This window comes from Aspergillus ruber (genome assembly GCF_000600275.1).
Source record: "Aspergillus ruber CBS 135680 unplaced genomic scaffold scaffold00031, whole genome shotgun sequence".
Taxonomy (NCBI): domain Eukaryota; kingdom Fungi; phylum Ascomycota; class Eurotiomycetes; order Eurotiales; family Aspergillaceae; genus Aspergillus; species Aspergillus ruber.
The window spans coordinates 144,650-158,852 of NW_024467327.1; the positions used below are offsets into that span (position 1 = coordinate 144,650).

At 47.8% G+C, this 14,203-nt stretch overlaps 8 protein-coding genes across 8 annotated transcripts; 4 read left to right on the top strand and 4 right to left on the bottom strand.

Moving 5' to 3' along the window:
• On the top strand, window positions 1-1,941 carry EURHEDRAFT_463976 (C6 transcription factor; the record flags this gene model as incomplete). Its single annotated transcript, XM_040784925.1, has 2 exons — window positions 1-405; window positions 454-1,941. The coding sequence occupies 2 exons, from the start codon at window positions 1-3 to the stop codon at window positions 1,939-1,941; spliced, it is 1,893 nt and encodes a 630-aa protein (XP_040635492.1).
• A 344-nt stretch (window positions 1,942-2,285) lies between these two features.
• Window positions 2,286-3,333, top strand: EURHEDRAFT_525986 (NAD(P)-binding protein; the record flags this gene model as incomplete). Its single annotated transcript, XM_040786964.1, has 3 exons — window positions 2,286-2,318; window positions 2,368-2,549; window positions 2,610-3,333. 3 exons carry the CDS (start codon window positions 2,286-2,288, stop codon window positions 3,331-3,333), a joined length of 939 nt encoding a protein of 312 aa, XP_040635493.1.
• A 170-nt stretch (window positions 3,334-3,503) lies between these two features.
• Window positions 3,504-5,364, bottom strand: EURHEDRAFT_518133 (MFS general substrate transporter; the record flags this gene model as incomplete). The annotated part of the gene is made up of 7 exons (XM_040786639.1): window positions 3,504-3,660; window positions 3,723-3,794; window positions 3,854-4,165; window positions 4,251-4,557; window positions 4,621-4,930; window positions 4,994-5,192; window positions 5,249-5,364. 7 exons carry the CDS (start codon window positions 5,362-5,364, stop codon window positions 3,504-3,506), a joined length of 1,473 nt encoding a protein of 490 aa, XP_040635494.1.
• Window positions 5,365-5,811: 447 nt separating this feature from the next.
• On the top strand, window positions 5,812-7,555 carry EURHEDRAFT_507873 (FAD/NAD(P)-binding domain-containing protein; the record flags this gene model as incomplete). Its single annotated transcript, XM_040785876.1, has 3 exons — window positions 5,812-5,951; window positions 6,020-6,593; window positions 6,653-7,555. 3 exons carry the CDS (start codon window positions 5,812-5,814, stop codon window positions 7,385-7,387), a joined length of 1,449 nt encoding a protein of 482 aa, XP_040635495.1. The 3' UTR covers window positions 7,388-7,555.
• A 101-nt stretch (window positions 7,556-7,656) lies between these two features.
• EURHEDRAFT_416077 (putative SIR2 family histone deacetylase) lies at window positions 7,657-8,802 on the bottom strand. The gene has a single exon (XM_040782862.1). It carries the CDS (start codon window positions 8,770-8,772, stop codon window positions 7,768-7,770), a length of 1,005 nt encoding a protein of 334 aa, XP_040635496.1. The 5' UTR covers window positions 8,773-8,802; the 3' UTR covers window positions 7,657-7,767.
• Window positions 8,803-9,093: 291 nt separating this feature from the next.
• Window positions 9,094-9,759, bottom strand: EURHEDRAFT_416078 (uncharacterized protein). Its single transcript, XM_040782863.1, has one exon. It carries the CDS (start codon window positions 9,688-9,690, stop codon window positions 9,271-9,273), a length of 420 nt encoding a protein of 139 aa, XP_040635497.1. The 5' UTR covers window positions 9,691-9,759; the 3' UTR covers window positions 9,094-9,270.
• A 612-nt stretch (window positions 9,760-10,371) lies between these two features.
• Window positions 10,372-11,181, bottom strand: EURHEDRAFT_416079 (uncharacterized protein). Its single transcript, XM_040782864.1, has one exon. It carries the CDS (start codon window positions 10,996-10,998, stop codon window positions 10,573-10,575), a length of 426 nt encoding a protein of 141 aa, XP_040635498.1. The 5' UTR covers window positions 10,999-11,181; the 3' UTR covers window positions 10,372-10,572.
• On the top strand, window positions 11,106-12,281 carry EURHEDRAFT_227617 (uncharacterized protein). Its single transcript, XM_040778037.1, has 2 exons — window positions 11,106-11,875; window positions 11,931-12,281. The coding sequence occupies exons 1-2, from the start codon at window positions 11,213-11,215 to the stop codon at window positions 12,018-12,020; spliced, it is 753 nt and encodes a 250-aa protein (XP_040635499.1). The 5' UTR covers window positions 11,106-11,212; the 3' UTR covers window positions 12,021-12,281.
• Window positions 12,282-14,203: the final 1,922 nt, after the last annotated feature.

Below are 14,203 nucleotides of genomic sequence, written 5' to 3' on the forward strand. Positions count from 1 at the left end.
ATGGACCAACCCAGCCAATCACAAACCAGTCTATTATCTCCCAACCGGAGTAGCTCATACAACCGAAGCTGCATTCAGTGCAACCGCCGGAAAGTCCGCTGCGACAGAAATGACCCGTGTGGCCGTTGCGTGAAATGTGGAGAACCATGTGTATTCCCGGGACCTAAACGGGCACCTCGGAAACTTAGGCGGCCGCCTATTTCTGAAGTCGTTGCGCGGTTGAGGCAATTGGAGGAGGTAGAGAGGCTTCGTTCTGGGTCCCCTGCAAGTGATCATGGGTTACCCTCGAGTGTGTCTTCATGTTCGGATGTGTTCCGTACGGATAACCATGAGGGTAAATTGATAGTAAAGGAGGGGAAGAGTCGGTATGTGGGTGATGAGGCGTCTGCTGTTCTTGGGGATAAGGTGTGTTTGACCTTTTGATTTATTATGGCCCTTAAGTTAATGTTGTAGGTTCGAGAATTACAGGACATTTGTAGTGATTCATCTTCTGAAGGGGATTTCGACGAGCTAGATGCTTCTGTCCTGCGCTTTGTCGGTTTCCTCGGAATCGACCGGACTCCTGATGTTTTGCAAAGGAGCCACCTCTATCCTTCGCGTATTCAAGAGCTGTGGCATGTCTATCAAATCAATGTTGCACCGTTGATAGCGATCCTTCACAAACCATCTGTTGATGAAATGCTATGTCAAGAATCTGAAAATATTAATCCAGATCCTGCCCGTGAGGCTTTGCTACTCTCAGTATGCCACGCCGCTATTGTCAGCATGAGCCCGAAGCAGTGCATCGAGGTGCTAGGCGAGGATAGTGAGACACAAATCCAAAAATACAGATTAGCTACTGACCAAGCCTTGGCAAGAGCCAACTTTATCAAATCCCAGGACATTCACGTTCTACAAGCAGCCGTACTGTTCCTGCTCTGTCTCCGCCGGAAAGGGAACACGAGGCTTGTATGGGCCGCATCTGCTGTGGTAGTCCGCGTTGCCCAAGGACAGGGTCTCCATCGCGATGGGCAACATTTGGGATTGAGTTATTTTGACACGGAAATCCGTCGTCGATTGTGGTGGCATATATGCATCTTAGATATGCTGTGCTCTGGAGACCAGGGGACAGATTCACAGATTCAGCCTGGGATGTTTGATACACGACTCCCTTCCAATGTCGACTGTGATGTACTTTACCCTTCTTTAACGGAGATGCCACTTGAAAAAGTTGGTTGTACAGACATCACACTCTGTATTGTCCAGTGTGAGATAATTGCGAGCCTCTATTGGCCGAATAAATTCACCGGAGCCAACCTGTCAAGAAACAACCAAGAGAACCTCGTAAAATCACTGGCATACCGACTTGAGAATCAATACCTGAAACATCTGGATCTGGAAATTCCGGTCCAGTGGATGTACGCAACAATCGCCCGACTTACTCTCTCCAAATCATGGTTATTAGCCCATTGCAAGACATCAACGATGGGAGAAGATGGACCAGCCATGTCCCAAGAAACTGATGACAAAGCTTTCAACATGGCCATTGAGGTTGTTAAATTTGCCCACTTACTGCACACCAACGAGTCTACCTCACAATGGGCATGGCTCAGCAAGAGCTACAAACAATGGCATGCCATTGCATTCATTCTCTCAGAACTCTGCACTCGCCTCATCACACCAGAAACCAACCACGCATGGGAAGTGGTTACCGAGGTGTATCGACAATGGGAGGATGATGATACACAAACAAGTCTTATGCTCCGGAAACCTATATCACGCTTGATGGAACATGCAGCACTGTCAAGAGCGGCTAAGATGCCATTTAACCAGCTTGCAGGGAGTAGTCCTTCTATAGGTGCTCCATTAGGAGAACCTGCATCTAATTCGGAAATTCTTTCTCCCGGAATGTATGGATTACCTCTATCTGGCATGGAATGGCTTTGTGAGCCATTGCTGTGATGTATCTGGAGTGATAGGCTGTCATAATACCGGGCGAGTATGTCCGGCATTTTTTCATGTCTCCCCTTTTCTGTATATTCGAGTCTCTCACCAGAATTATATGAATTTTTTATCTACTTCGTCTTCAATAAGCCATCTTGAATGTTATGCAGGTTCGGGGTTGTTCTCAACGCCGAGTGACCGAGTGGCGAACGTTTACTCATGCTCGGGGTTGGTCTTAAAGCCAAACTTCTACATATATGCTAAGCCATAAAGAGCAACAACTTATAAAAGCAAGTAGCCTCCATGCATGATTGTTCTCTATACGTATTCGAACCAACACTGAGCTCATATCTGCAAAGAAAATGGCTGCCGTGAAAAACATCGCAATCATCGGGGTATGCACGCCCAAGTCCGAACTATTATCATATACTAACAATTGACCAGGCTAGTGGCCTATTGGGAAGCCGCATAGCCACTGCTTTAGTTATCGCAGGATACAGCGTCACTGCTGTCCAGCGCAAAGTCTCACAGAAGCCGATTCCAGCCGGGCTACGAGTTGTCAAGACGGATCTCGGCGATGAGACCGGCTTAACTCAGATTTTTGATGGACAGGATGTTGTAATCAGGTGAGTCTTTACATCCATCATTTGGGCTACCCGTGCAAATTCGTAACCTTGTTCCTGAAGTGCTGTCGGTATACCAAGTTTTGAAACCGAGAAGGTCTGGATAGACGCTGCCATCGCTGCATCCGTGAAACGCATCATCCCCTCAGAATTTACCACAAACATGGAATCCCCTCTAGCCATCCAACTCCCCGTCGCAACCGAAAAGGTGAAAGTTCGTCAATACCTCACTTCAAAAATCAGCAACACTTCCGCACCGACGACTTGGACCTCGCTGAACAATGGTGCATTCCTCGATATGACCATCAAGTTTGGCGCATTGGGTCCCAACCCGATTACCAAGCAGGCTATCTTCCACAACGGTGGGGACAATGAGATCGGGCCTTCTACTTTAGCTGATATCGCTGATGCTATTGTTCGCATTTTGGACCCGGCAAATTTCGCAGACACGACGAACCAGGCAGTGTATATCCATTCCGCTGCTGTCACGGAGCGGAAGTTAACTGCGATGATGTCGAAGATACTGGATATTGACTTTGGATCTGTTGAAGATGGGAGAATCCCGGATGTGAATGTTGATGAGTTGATGGAGAAGGCTAAGGGACAGTTGGAAGCAGGGGACATGACCGGTATGCTCAATTATTACTATGTGATGATGTATGAGGAGGGCTATGGCGGAAAGGATTTCAAGAAGCTTTCTTGGAATGAGCGTTTGGGAATACGGGTTATGAATGACGATGAGCTAGAGAGGGCTGTGCGTGGGTTTCTCAGTTTTATTAGTGCTTAATATCCTTTGTCAACTTTCGTAAGCAGTTAGACTTTTTGCTTTTTTTTTTTAAGCTACGCGGTTATATATCAACAATACCCTAATGTTGAAATCCACTTCATGCGTATGCAACGCTCATCCAATTGACCATATAAAAATTTTTTTAATCAAATGATGCAAGCCCCCTTTGCTCATGGAATATATACCAAAGGTGCTAATCCATCCTTGGACCGATGCTTGCCCTGAGCAACGCGTCTGTTGTGTACAACGTATACAATGATCTGCACCAGAGCACTTGCAATTCCTACCGATACCATGATAATCATGGTCCGTAAACCCATCGAATAGCTTGATAATGCTAAAGTCAGACAAAAGCAAATTCGCAACGAGGAGGGATAGGCATGGCTTACAGTGGTTTGTCTTGTACTTGAAAGTATTGCGCTCCGGCCATTAAACCCGCAATTGCAGACATAACCCACATACTAGTAAAGATTCTCCATTAGCGACCAAAACATCACAATGTAAGGGTGAAAGAACTTACGCGATACTGATACTCCTCTCTCTCGGATCTCGACAATTCATCTGAACCCAAGAGACATGTATCGGATGATACCCAACCGCGAAACTATTTACAGCAGTCCAAAGTCCCCACCGTGACCATTTGCCGACATGAGGCTGGACCTCAAGAGCCACTATGAGGGTGACAAGGTAGAGGACTTGAGCAGTGATCACAGAGACACCTCGGAACTTGATTCGATCGGCCATGGAAGCGAAACAGAACACGACGGCGAGGGCTAGGGAGGCACCGACTGCGGCTAGAGCGTTGGCTGGAATTCTGTCGAAGCCGAGGGACCTGTAGGTTAGTGGTTAGTTATGACTCCATGGTATCGTTGCCCCGGACCCATAATCTGTTACCAATGGCAATGCACAAAACTTACATGATGATGGACGGCGTGTAAGTTGTTAAGGGACTCCATGTCGAAAAGACGACGAATGTAGAAACAAAGTGCGGCCAGCGACGGTAGTGCGACACAGTACGCCAGATAATTCTTAAAGGAATTTGCAGGCCATGAGCGCCTCCGCGATTCTCGCCGTCATAGTATTCAAGTCGTTGCTGAAGAGTGTCCTTCTCAGAATCAGAAAACTTGATGAGTCCCGGATTAAGTAGAGGCTTGGGAAGGTCGGGAGATCCAGGTAGGAGTAATAGGAGGACGAACGACACGGAGATCGTGAAGAGGCCTTCGACTATTTGAATCATGTATTAGAATAGAACCTTGCGTTTATATTAAATTGAGCGAGCAAAAGTACTTAGAAAGAGCCACTGCCACCCTTTAATACCACGCTGACCGTCGAGTTTCAGTATGCCAGAGGCCAGCAGAGGACTCACAGCGTTGCCGCCAAACATTCCGAAGAAGAAAACGGCAAGCCTTTTGGGCAATTCTCGTTTTGTATACCACGTCGACAAAGTATAAACTGCTCCAGGAATATAGCCTGCCTCGGCCAACCCTAGAAGCAGGCGTGTGGCAAGAAATGCCCCTCGATCTCGGATGAATACTTGCATAGTAGCGAGTAGGCCGAAGATGAAGACCTGGGCTGAGATCCACTTACGAGGACCAACCTGCGAAAGTTTTCCATTAGAATCAAGAAAGCCTCTTTAGTAAGGGAACAAGCTATTACGCACTCGTTGCAGGGCCATATTGCATGGTATTTCGAAGACCACAATACCCATGAACATTAGCTGATTTCCCAAATTAATCGTGGCCTGGGAGACATTGATATCAGTTGCGAAGCCACCGGTCAACGCGCTCGCAATGTTCATGCGATCCAGCTGGAAAGCAAAGAGACCGAGGAAAAGCAGAGGCAGCACAGAAAAGTCAACTCTTGGGGAGAAGGGTATGTCAGCGTAGAAACCTTTCTATCATGTGAGTAATCCTACTTTCTGCGAGCCTTCCTTTCAAGGCGTGGATCCCATTCAGGCGCCACGGGCAGCGTAAAGTCCTCAGGGGAACTGCCATTGAAGTGTTGCTTTTGATCTTTTATTTCAATATCCATACTGGCTGGAAGAGAGTACTTGTTGGTATGTCGGCGACTCTAGAGGCAAAGATAGATGAATCTAGCACGTATAGACTACAGCAACCGTTTCTGGCTCCCGGATGTCCTATTATTATCACTCCTAACAATTAATTATTTTTTGCATTAACTAGGAAATGTGAGTTCGATACCTGTTTTTGTTAAGATTAAGCGAATTTTCAAGTATAAAGCGGGCTGTACAGTACGAAGATCTGCTTGGCTTTGTCTGTGACCACTGAAAGCCCTATGTATTGCGGGATGGCATCAGATTGCGTGATGAAGGCACAACCCGGGATCTGGTATAAACACCACAGCGCCGGGATTTGCTAAGACAGTTCATTTACATGTATGGAGTATTACTTCTACAAATGTATATCATGATAATACATTCGAGTTTATTGCGCTTTTCCAATAGCGATCGGATCAATTATGGTTGGCGTGCGCGTTAAACGGGTAGCCGTCATCGGCGCCGGCCCGGCAGGGGCCATTGCGGTGGACGCGCTGGCACAAGAAAAGGCTTTCGGCCTTATCCGTGTGTTTGAGCGTCGCGAAGCTCCAGGAGGCTGCTGGTGTGTTTTGTGTTCCCCTTTAGAATTGGCTCGAGATGGCTGACAATGCCTAAAAATGGCGGTATCAGGATTGGAGATTCGGTCCAGCCTCCAACACTCTCTAATTTCGCATCTTTGGCCACAAGAACTGCTGATTCCCCATTACTTATACCTGAGAAACTGCCCGCGCAGACGCCGAAGTCCGACCAGCCTCGATTTTCTGAGTCGTCCGTTTACCCGTACCTGGAAACAAATATCGACTGCTTGCCCATGCAGTTCAGCCAAGAACCTATTCCGGAGGAGCGGAGTGAGCTCTCTATATCGCGCCACGGACCTGAGACCCCTTTCCGCAGGTGGGACGTGGTTCAGAGGTATATAAAGGGGCTTGTAGAGCGCAGGGGCTACAGTGACTGGATTTCATACAATACTACAGTAGAGCGGGTTGAGAAGGTGGGAGCAGAGTGGAAAGTAATACTCCGAGAGGATGGAAAGCAGAGTGACTACTGGTGGGTGGAGTGGTTTGATGCCGTTGTCGTGGCGAATGGGCACTACTGGGTACCATACATACCCTCAATAGAAGGCCTAGAAGAATTCGAGAAGGCGAGACCGGGAAGCGTGCTTCACAGTAAGCATTTCCGTGGACAAGCGGCGTTTGCGGGCAAAGTAAGTTATGCTTCTAATTGCGCATATGATCACTAAATTAATGCGACCTTGCTATTTAGCGAGTTGTCGTTGTGGGGGCATCGGTTTCAGCGGCCGACATCGCATTCGATCTTGCGGAAGTAGCAAAGGCTCCAGTCCATGCAATTACAATCGGACATGGTGCTAATGGGTACTTTGGCGACGAAGCGTTTAACAACCCAAAGATACAGAATCATCCATCAATAGAACGGGTTTCGAACAGGACCGTGCACCTGGTAGACGGCAATAGCATCACGGACGTTGACCATATCATCTTCGGCACAGGCTACAGCTGGACACTGCCATTTCTACCACAAGTTTCAGTTCGCAACAGCCGGGTCCCCGAACTGTACCAGCATGTTGTTTGGCAAAAAGATCCGACACTCTTGTTTATCGGCGCCGTCGCGGCTGGTCTGACATTCAAGGTATTCGAATGGCAATCGGTTCTTGCCGCACGACTGCTTGCCGGCCGGGCCACTCTGCCACCCCTGGACGAGATGAGGAGATGGGAAGCAGAGCGCGTGAAGGCTCGGGGTGATGGCGTGAAATTCACACTGCTTTTCCCGGATTTTGAAGACTACTTTGAGACAGTGAGACGACTAGCCGGCGAGGGAGAAGAGGGTAAAGGTCGCAAGCTGCCTAAATTTCGCCGCGAGTGGGTGAGGGCATTCCTCGACGGACATGATCGCCGCAAGAATATGTGGAAGAAGTTAAATGAGGATTCTCGGGCTGCTTTGAGGAATACTGAGGCTATCCAGAAGCGATCTAAGCTTTGAGCGCAGTCAGCTTGGATCTCAACTTATGGTGCGTAACTCATATCTGGAAAGCACCATGCCTTCGAATGAGTCGAAGGCTATGACTACAGTTCGACGACTTCAGTGTCTTCAAACCCTGTACATGATTATCGAGCCGTTGTTAATAAAAGAAAGCATAATGTTGCAGTGACATATCAATATACGTAGATCTAGAACCAAAAGGCCCTTGTACAGATACTTGGGTCCCAATATCCTGAACCATGGGTGGTTTGTTGTACGAGGCCTAGGGCGTGGAATATCACGTGCGTTGGGGATAACATATTTCCTCTCTTTTATCGAGTACATAGAGATATACACTACCAGAAATGCTCAGATGGGACTCTCGCTTGTCCACTCCCATCTCAAACCTTACCAGGTAAGATTCCTGCATACTTAGCATCAAGATGCTCTTCTAGCATCCGCCGATGACCATCAGTCACAGGCTTTGGCCCGATCTTCTCAGCGCATCTCGCAATCAACTCATCCAGACTTGGCTGCTCTCCGTGCTTATCCTTATAGCGCCCCTTAGCAGCAATGGCCTCCTGCCACAAACTATCCAATTCCTCCGCCCACCCCAGCTCCTCGTTTAACGCCCTAATCACTTCATCACACTGTCCTAAAGCAACAACATCCCCATCCCTGTTTCCAATATCCCCGGCAGACTCCAAATTAACCAAAACTCTTGGAACACCCTCCCTCACACTCCTTGGTAGTCTTGAACAAGGCGCAACCTTCAACGAAGTCCCAAGCACAAGCATGATATCCGCCTCCGGCAACTTCGTTTTCTCTTTCTCCTCAAATTTCTTAGGCAAATCTTGCCCAAAAAAAACCACATCTGGCTTAACCACACCCCTACACCCCTCATCAAGACAGTACGGGACCTCGCCCGTCTCAATCGCGTTCTCCATCAACTCGTCCGGATATACCTTCTTACACCGATAGCACCGCTGCGACTTCCAATTCCCGTGCGCAGCGAGAATATGACTTGCTGGAACACCAGCATCTTCTTCTAATCCATCGATATTTTGCGTAAATATGAAGTGAAGTAGGTTCTTCTTCGCGAGAAGGGCTAGGAACGCATGTGTGAGTGTGGGCCGCAGGTTGCGGGGTTTGCGGGCGCGGGCAATTGCGTAGAATGGCTCGGGGGTGTGCTTGAAGAAGTTTATGTCGAAAATTGCCTCGGGGTAGGGGAGTTTGAGGGGTGCAAGTTTGGCGTAGAGGCCTGTTTGTACGGAGCGGAAGTCAGGCACGTTGGCTGCCGTTGAGATGCCGGCGCCGACGAGCGCGACGATCTTGGGGGGTGGGGTGGCTCTGAGGAGAGTGGCGATGGTGGAGACATTGCTTGGGGGCGAGGGGTTGGAAGACATCTTGAATGAGTTGGGAAGTAGTCAGCTTCGAATATCTGGGATGTAGTCGTATGCGATGTTGACCACCGTATATGGCTAATATGAAGCTGGAACGTTGTCCATTTTTATCCACCAATCAGGTCTCCTAGCTTGCGCACAAACCGCTCTAATTATGACTATACATAAGGCAGGCATATAATGCTGATATCCCCTTTGGGCGCATTCGTTTAGTAGGACCAGCGCATGGTCTTATACAAGGATGTTGCATCGCCTCATGCATTGAAACTACACTAAGTAATGGACTCTCGAGAACAGATTTGTGAGGGATATGATACTCTTCCATGTTGCTAATCTAACTTGTGTGAATCGAATACTCAAGATTTGATATAACTTCTTACGGTGGCTGATAAATTAAGGTCCCAAAGACCTTGAACAGTCAATATTATAATCCAAAGGCAAACTTTAAAACCCATTGCAAGTCCATGTTGAGTCACGCGTTCAATTACTGTGAGCACATACCTAGCGCACATTCCTTGATCGTCCTTCGAAGTCCTCCACGTCATCTAGCAAAGGTGAAATAATATGCCGGAAAACTGTGTCTTGAAATTCCTCATTATTCATATTAGTCTCACGAGTATGAGACCAGGACAAGCACTGCTGGACCACACAACCATATCTCGTGCCACTCTCCAAGAAAACATGGTCGAGGCAGCGATTGGCAACCTTCAGAAGTACTACTTCTTCGTCAGGATTCTCATCTTCAGGAACCCGCAGAGTAGTAATCGTACGACATAGTGATAGCTCAATGAGAGCCAATCCCAGAGGGAAGAGGGCTTCGTTCCGAATGACTGAGGAGAGTGTACTGCTGGCCATCGCTTCCGGAGGTCTTGAGACATTCCACAACAAAAACGGTTGACGAAGCGATTCCTTAGGCTCCATTGTCCCTCTGGAAAACATAATATCGCGGCTGCTCCAGTTTGCACTGAGCCAGCTTCCATGAAACTGGAGTACACTGCATGCAAGTTTGACTGCGAGGTGGAGACGGTCTCGTCTGTTCAATACAAGCCCACCTTCCCTGGGGGCAATCCAGGGAAACAATGGCGATGATGAGATGACTTCCTCCAGAGTTTGCGACTGTAGACTTCCAAAATTTTTCCTCGCACTGTACATGTAATGACGGTACTTTTTATCTTGAAGGAACGCGACAAGCTCTCGCCGCCCTTCTGTCATCTCCATTGCAGAAAGTGTAGAGCACAAATTGGGAGCTTGAGTAGGTAAAACAGCGTGACTTGGCTCAGTGCACAGTCGACGCTCGAAAGAAGGAGCGGCGAGTTCAATTTACTGTTTTTGAGCCACGGCTGGCGCGGGTACCGGTTTTGCCAAATTCGAAGACTCGATTTCTATCTCTTGCTGGATGTATAATGTCTCCACTGGATCGTTAACGACCGCGTTTTCTATAGCAAGCCTGCACGATTCGTCGTTTGGGCCACTTTTTGAATCCAGTATAAATCGAATACGGTGTTTGTCTTGGCATGAGCATCCCCAGCATTTACCGCAAGCTAGCGCTCTGTGAACACTATTCGCCACTATTCTTGCCTTTTTGTGCCCCAGGGCAGATTTCAGGGAGCCTTGGATGGGCTGACGAGGGTCGATTGACTGGTCGGCCAGTGTTTTCAAAATGCTGTTCGCTGTGTTCAATTTGTTGAATAAGTCATTCTAGATGCTCTTGGAGAATAAATGTTTAACTTTTCGAGTCTCTCGCAATACCACGTGAAGCTCTTCCCAAGGTATCTGAGCAATTAATGGTTGGCTGCGTAACGATCAAGGAACAGAATGAAAACCTACAACAGCAGGATCTGTGGCTTCCATTTCCAACTTGCTAGAAAGCTCTTCCAATATCTTCGCCGCCTCACTCATCATGGCAGCAAAGGCATTGTAACTATGCCCGAGTCTACTGCGTAGAGCATCATCCAATTTAGGATCATTCGAAGGTCTGCCCTCAGGACCGCGCATAAGATCACAAAGCTTCTCTGCGGGGACAACATCACCCAATGCAAGCCCTATAGTGTTGATTAGGATTGCTTGTTGACCACCAAGCATTGCCGCGCAGCTCTCTAGATGCTCTCGGTATCTCCTAGTTCGAAACGACTTCATTGTCTGCAGACCCTGGACATAATTGTCTATCTGATTGAGCATCAAAGGAAGCAAAGCGAGGACCAGGCCAGCAGCTTCAATACCAGTAATCATCACCAATAGATTTCTCGTTTTGAATGAGACAGAATGTCAAGAAAGAAGGCTTCCCACCCAGTTGTTCTGTGGTTATTGCGGGGTTCTACAGCCGCACAGTAAGACCGCTTTCCCCAGCCTTGCCGCATGCCTTAGTCCTCTTCGGCTTCTTTGCCATTTAATATTTCCTTTTTCTCGTTGTCTCAGAGTACCTGAGAGGTATTAATTTGCGTCAATGAATTCCACAATATCATCAAAAGTTGCAACCTACCTGGATCTGTTCAAAAATCTCCAATCTTCTACATGTCTGGAATGGCACGAGACTGAAGTGCCGGTTTTTGCCTGGCAGGACGAGCTGGGGCGATTACAAGTTTGGGTGACTACTACTGATGCGCTTCAGGAAGATCAATATTCCCTGGAATACCGGCTGCGGGATGCGTCACACATCAAGAGACAGGTGATCCGACAATTGGACAGGCTCCAGCGAGTCCTTGAAGATTTACAACTGGTCTTGGAGGAGACATTGCCAGGCGAAGCTTCCGGCAGTGAGACTGAAGATGAGAAGCCTACAAATGAGGCCCGGTCTATGTACAGAAGCCTGGTAGACAGTATTGACAGCCTGTACCAAAGGTCTATACTGATTCGGAAGCCTGCACCGTGTGATAAATTTGTCGGTATGAAGAAAAAGGATGCCATGCCATCTGAATCTTACGACCAACAGCGGGCCCCCACAGAAGGACAGGACCTTCTCGACGATACCGACACGATTGGTGCCGAGCAAAACGCATCAAAATCTTCAGAGAAACATGATTACAGAGATCTTCCTGTTCATTATCAGGAATCGTCATCAAAGACTAGAAACTTGATACAGTGGGGGAAGAACTATATGTACTTCTGTGTGAGTATTATTCGTATTAGTTTGAATAGAGACACATTGCTCACAAGGATCCAAGTGCCAATGTCACGATGGTCCGAAAGTCCAGCGTCGATGTGTGATGTGTGACCATGTGGCTTGCTCCAGTTGCATTCCTGTTGGGCGGTGATGGATGAGATGCGTTGACCACCGAGTGTTGAAGCTGGGTTGCCCCTCCGTTCTTTTTATAGGTTTCCAGTCTGCTATATGTCTTATTTATTTGGGCATATGAGATGGAAAGAAATTAAATTGACAACCAAGCTGTTATACCTCGTCATCAGGTTTCGCCCACTGGCCAACTGGCCCACTGGGAAGTTGAACCGGTCCTCTACGTTAAAAATTGAAAGGCTTCACATATGTGACATGAAAGGCTACGGTGCGCAACTTACTAGCCATTTCAAAGGCTCGACCAATGTTGGAATATGTTGCGTTGAGAGATTTTGTGCATCCGATCATAACGCGAGGCGGAAACTTCGTTCCAGAAACAGAATACCAGACTGATGGGTTCCGCATAAATCTCGCGGGGGCGAAGTACCTACAGTGAAGTCAGGGTGTTACGCTGGTGAGATGTATACAGCTATTAATAGCTTGTGACATCCGTTGACCCGACTGGGTCACGATTTTAACATCATCAGCTGACGTCCCTTGAGAATGTATCTTGTAGGGCAAAAGCTGCCGCATTGGCAGTACCATTCACTGATACATGGCTTGAAAATTGTGAGAGACGCATCGAGCGAATTTATACGAATTATACTCGAAGGACTATATGTCAGCAATAGGCCTTCAAGAACATCCGTAAGAAAGACCGACAAACTAGTCCCTGTGCCAATTATCAAATTCCATTTTATGAGATATCTGAAGTAAGTGAACCGTATGCTGACTTTGTCTTCTTTTTCCCTCACTCACCTTGCCAAACTCGCGCTACCCCGAGATGTCACTGGACAAGGTACCATTCTTAAATAAGTCAGCTCGTAATAATAATCTACTGGAATCTCGCCATATACTGGCGCCATTATGAAACTGTGAGGCAGACAGCATACAAGACGACATCTAACTCTCAAGGAAAAGAAAAACAAAAGACAACCGTTACAGGTGTGTGGGTGACTATCCTCATTATGCAACTTTAACCCAATGACTTCTAACAAGTGCAAACCGGCTCAAATATGCTTGAAAATTTCCTGCTCATCTATCTACAACGTTGCGGTGCTACAAGGTACGGGAAATCCATGACGACATCACAGATCAGACAGAACGCAGAGGGGAAAGTAGCTAGTATATGGAACAGCATCCCAAGGATGCTGTTCCCCCAAGACTTCGATACGTTATGCGCCCTAAAGGCGATCTGGGACTCTCAGACCTAGCAGTATACTGTTGAATAGAGCGATCTGTGTATAAAAGGGACAGCCGCCTGACAAAGATAGTACATGTCAAAGGGGCAGGATTTGAGAGTCGCATTGTCTGAACACGGTGACGATTCTTGGAATGCAATTTGTACCAGGGCAAAGCATTTTGAAACATTGTAAAGCTTGGACCACAGCCTTGGTAGACAAGCGAACGCCTCCCCCTTTTGCCTCCGTATCGAGAGATGACCGAGCCACCGTGAGTTCGTTGAACTTATAAACGACGGGTCATCGACTAGCTTATTATAGTGCTACGAGGTACCTGGTATCGGAAGCGACACCAGGGACTTGAAGAAGAAGAATACGGAAGCAAAAATTCTTGGATAGTGGGTGAGCAACCTAGGGACCTCCCCTTATGAAGTACCTGGTATCGGATAATTCCAGTACACACCGATCACCATATCGTCCACTCTCCAACCTAGTGTGGCAGGTATTACGCTTGAGGTAAGTCGGTTTGGACAATGGATTACGGACCAACACATGAGGCAATATAGTACTACGAGGTACCCGGGTACCTGGGATCGCGGGAGGCATCAATGACCTAAAAGCCAAAATCCCGGAAGACAAAGCTACTGGGGTGTGGATGGGCATCTTAGACGAGCGATTCAATCCTCCTCAGGTGTCGATTTGTTGCGCACTTCGAGGAGCAGAACGAGCTGGGACTTTCGGACCTCGCCGTATACCACCGAATGCGGATCGAGGCCAGGCACAACAGGAAGAATCGGGTAATCCTGATCGTGCTATGCAAAGGGGAAGAATATGACAACCAGGATGGCGTTTGAAACACAGAGCCCGAGCAGATGGGGGGTTACATTTTCGCAGAGGTCAAGTCTACCGGTGGAAGAAGGCACTGGAACAAAATCCTGTCTACAGGCCATTGCGGTTGGATGCTGCGCCAGGTTTCCCCTCTGCA

Bases quoted from the DNA above. Each gene is read 5' to 3' on its own strand.
- EURHEDRAFT_416078 (XM_040782863.1), bottom strand. From the start codon at position 9,690: ATGGAGCCTAAGGAATCGCTTCGTCAACCGTTTTTGTTGTGGAATGTC.
- EURHEDRAFT_416077 (XM_040782862.1), bottom strand. From the start codon at position 8,772: ATGTCTTCCAACCCCTCGCCCCCAAGCAATGTCTCCACCATCGCCACT.
- EURHEDRAFT_416079 (XM_040782864.1), bottom strand. From the start codon at position 10,998: ATGATTACTGGTATTGAAGCTGCTGGCCTGGTCCTCGCTTTGCTTCCT.
- EURHEDRAFT_227617 (XM_040778037.1), top strand. From the start codon at position 11,213: ATGAATTCCACAATATCATCAAAAGTTGCAACCTACCTGGATCTGTTC. The intron at 11,876-11,930 runs GTGAGTATTATT...CAAGGATCCAAG, and splicing joins AGAACTATATGTACTTCTGT to TGCCAATGTCACGATGGTCC.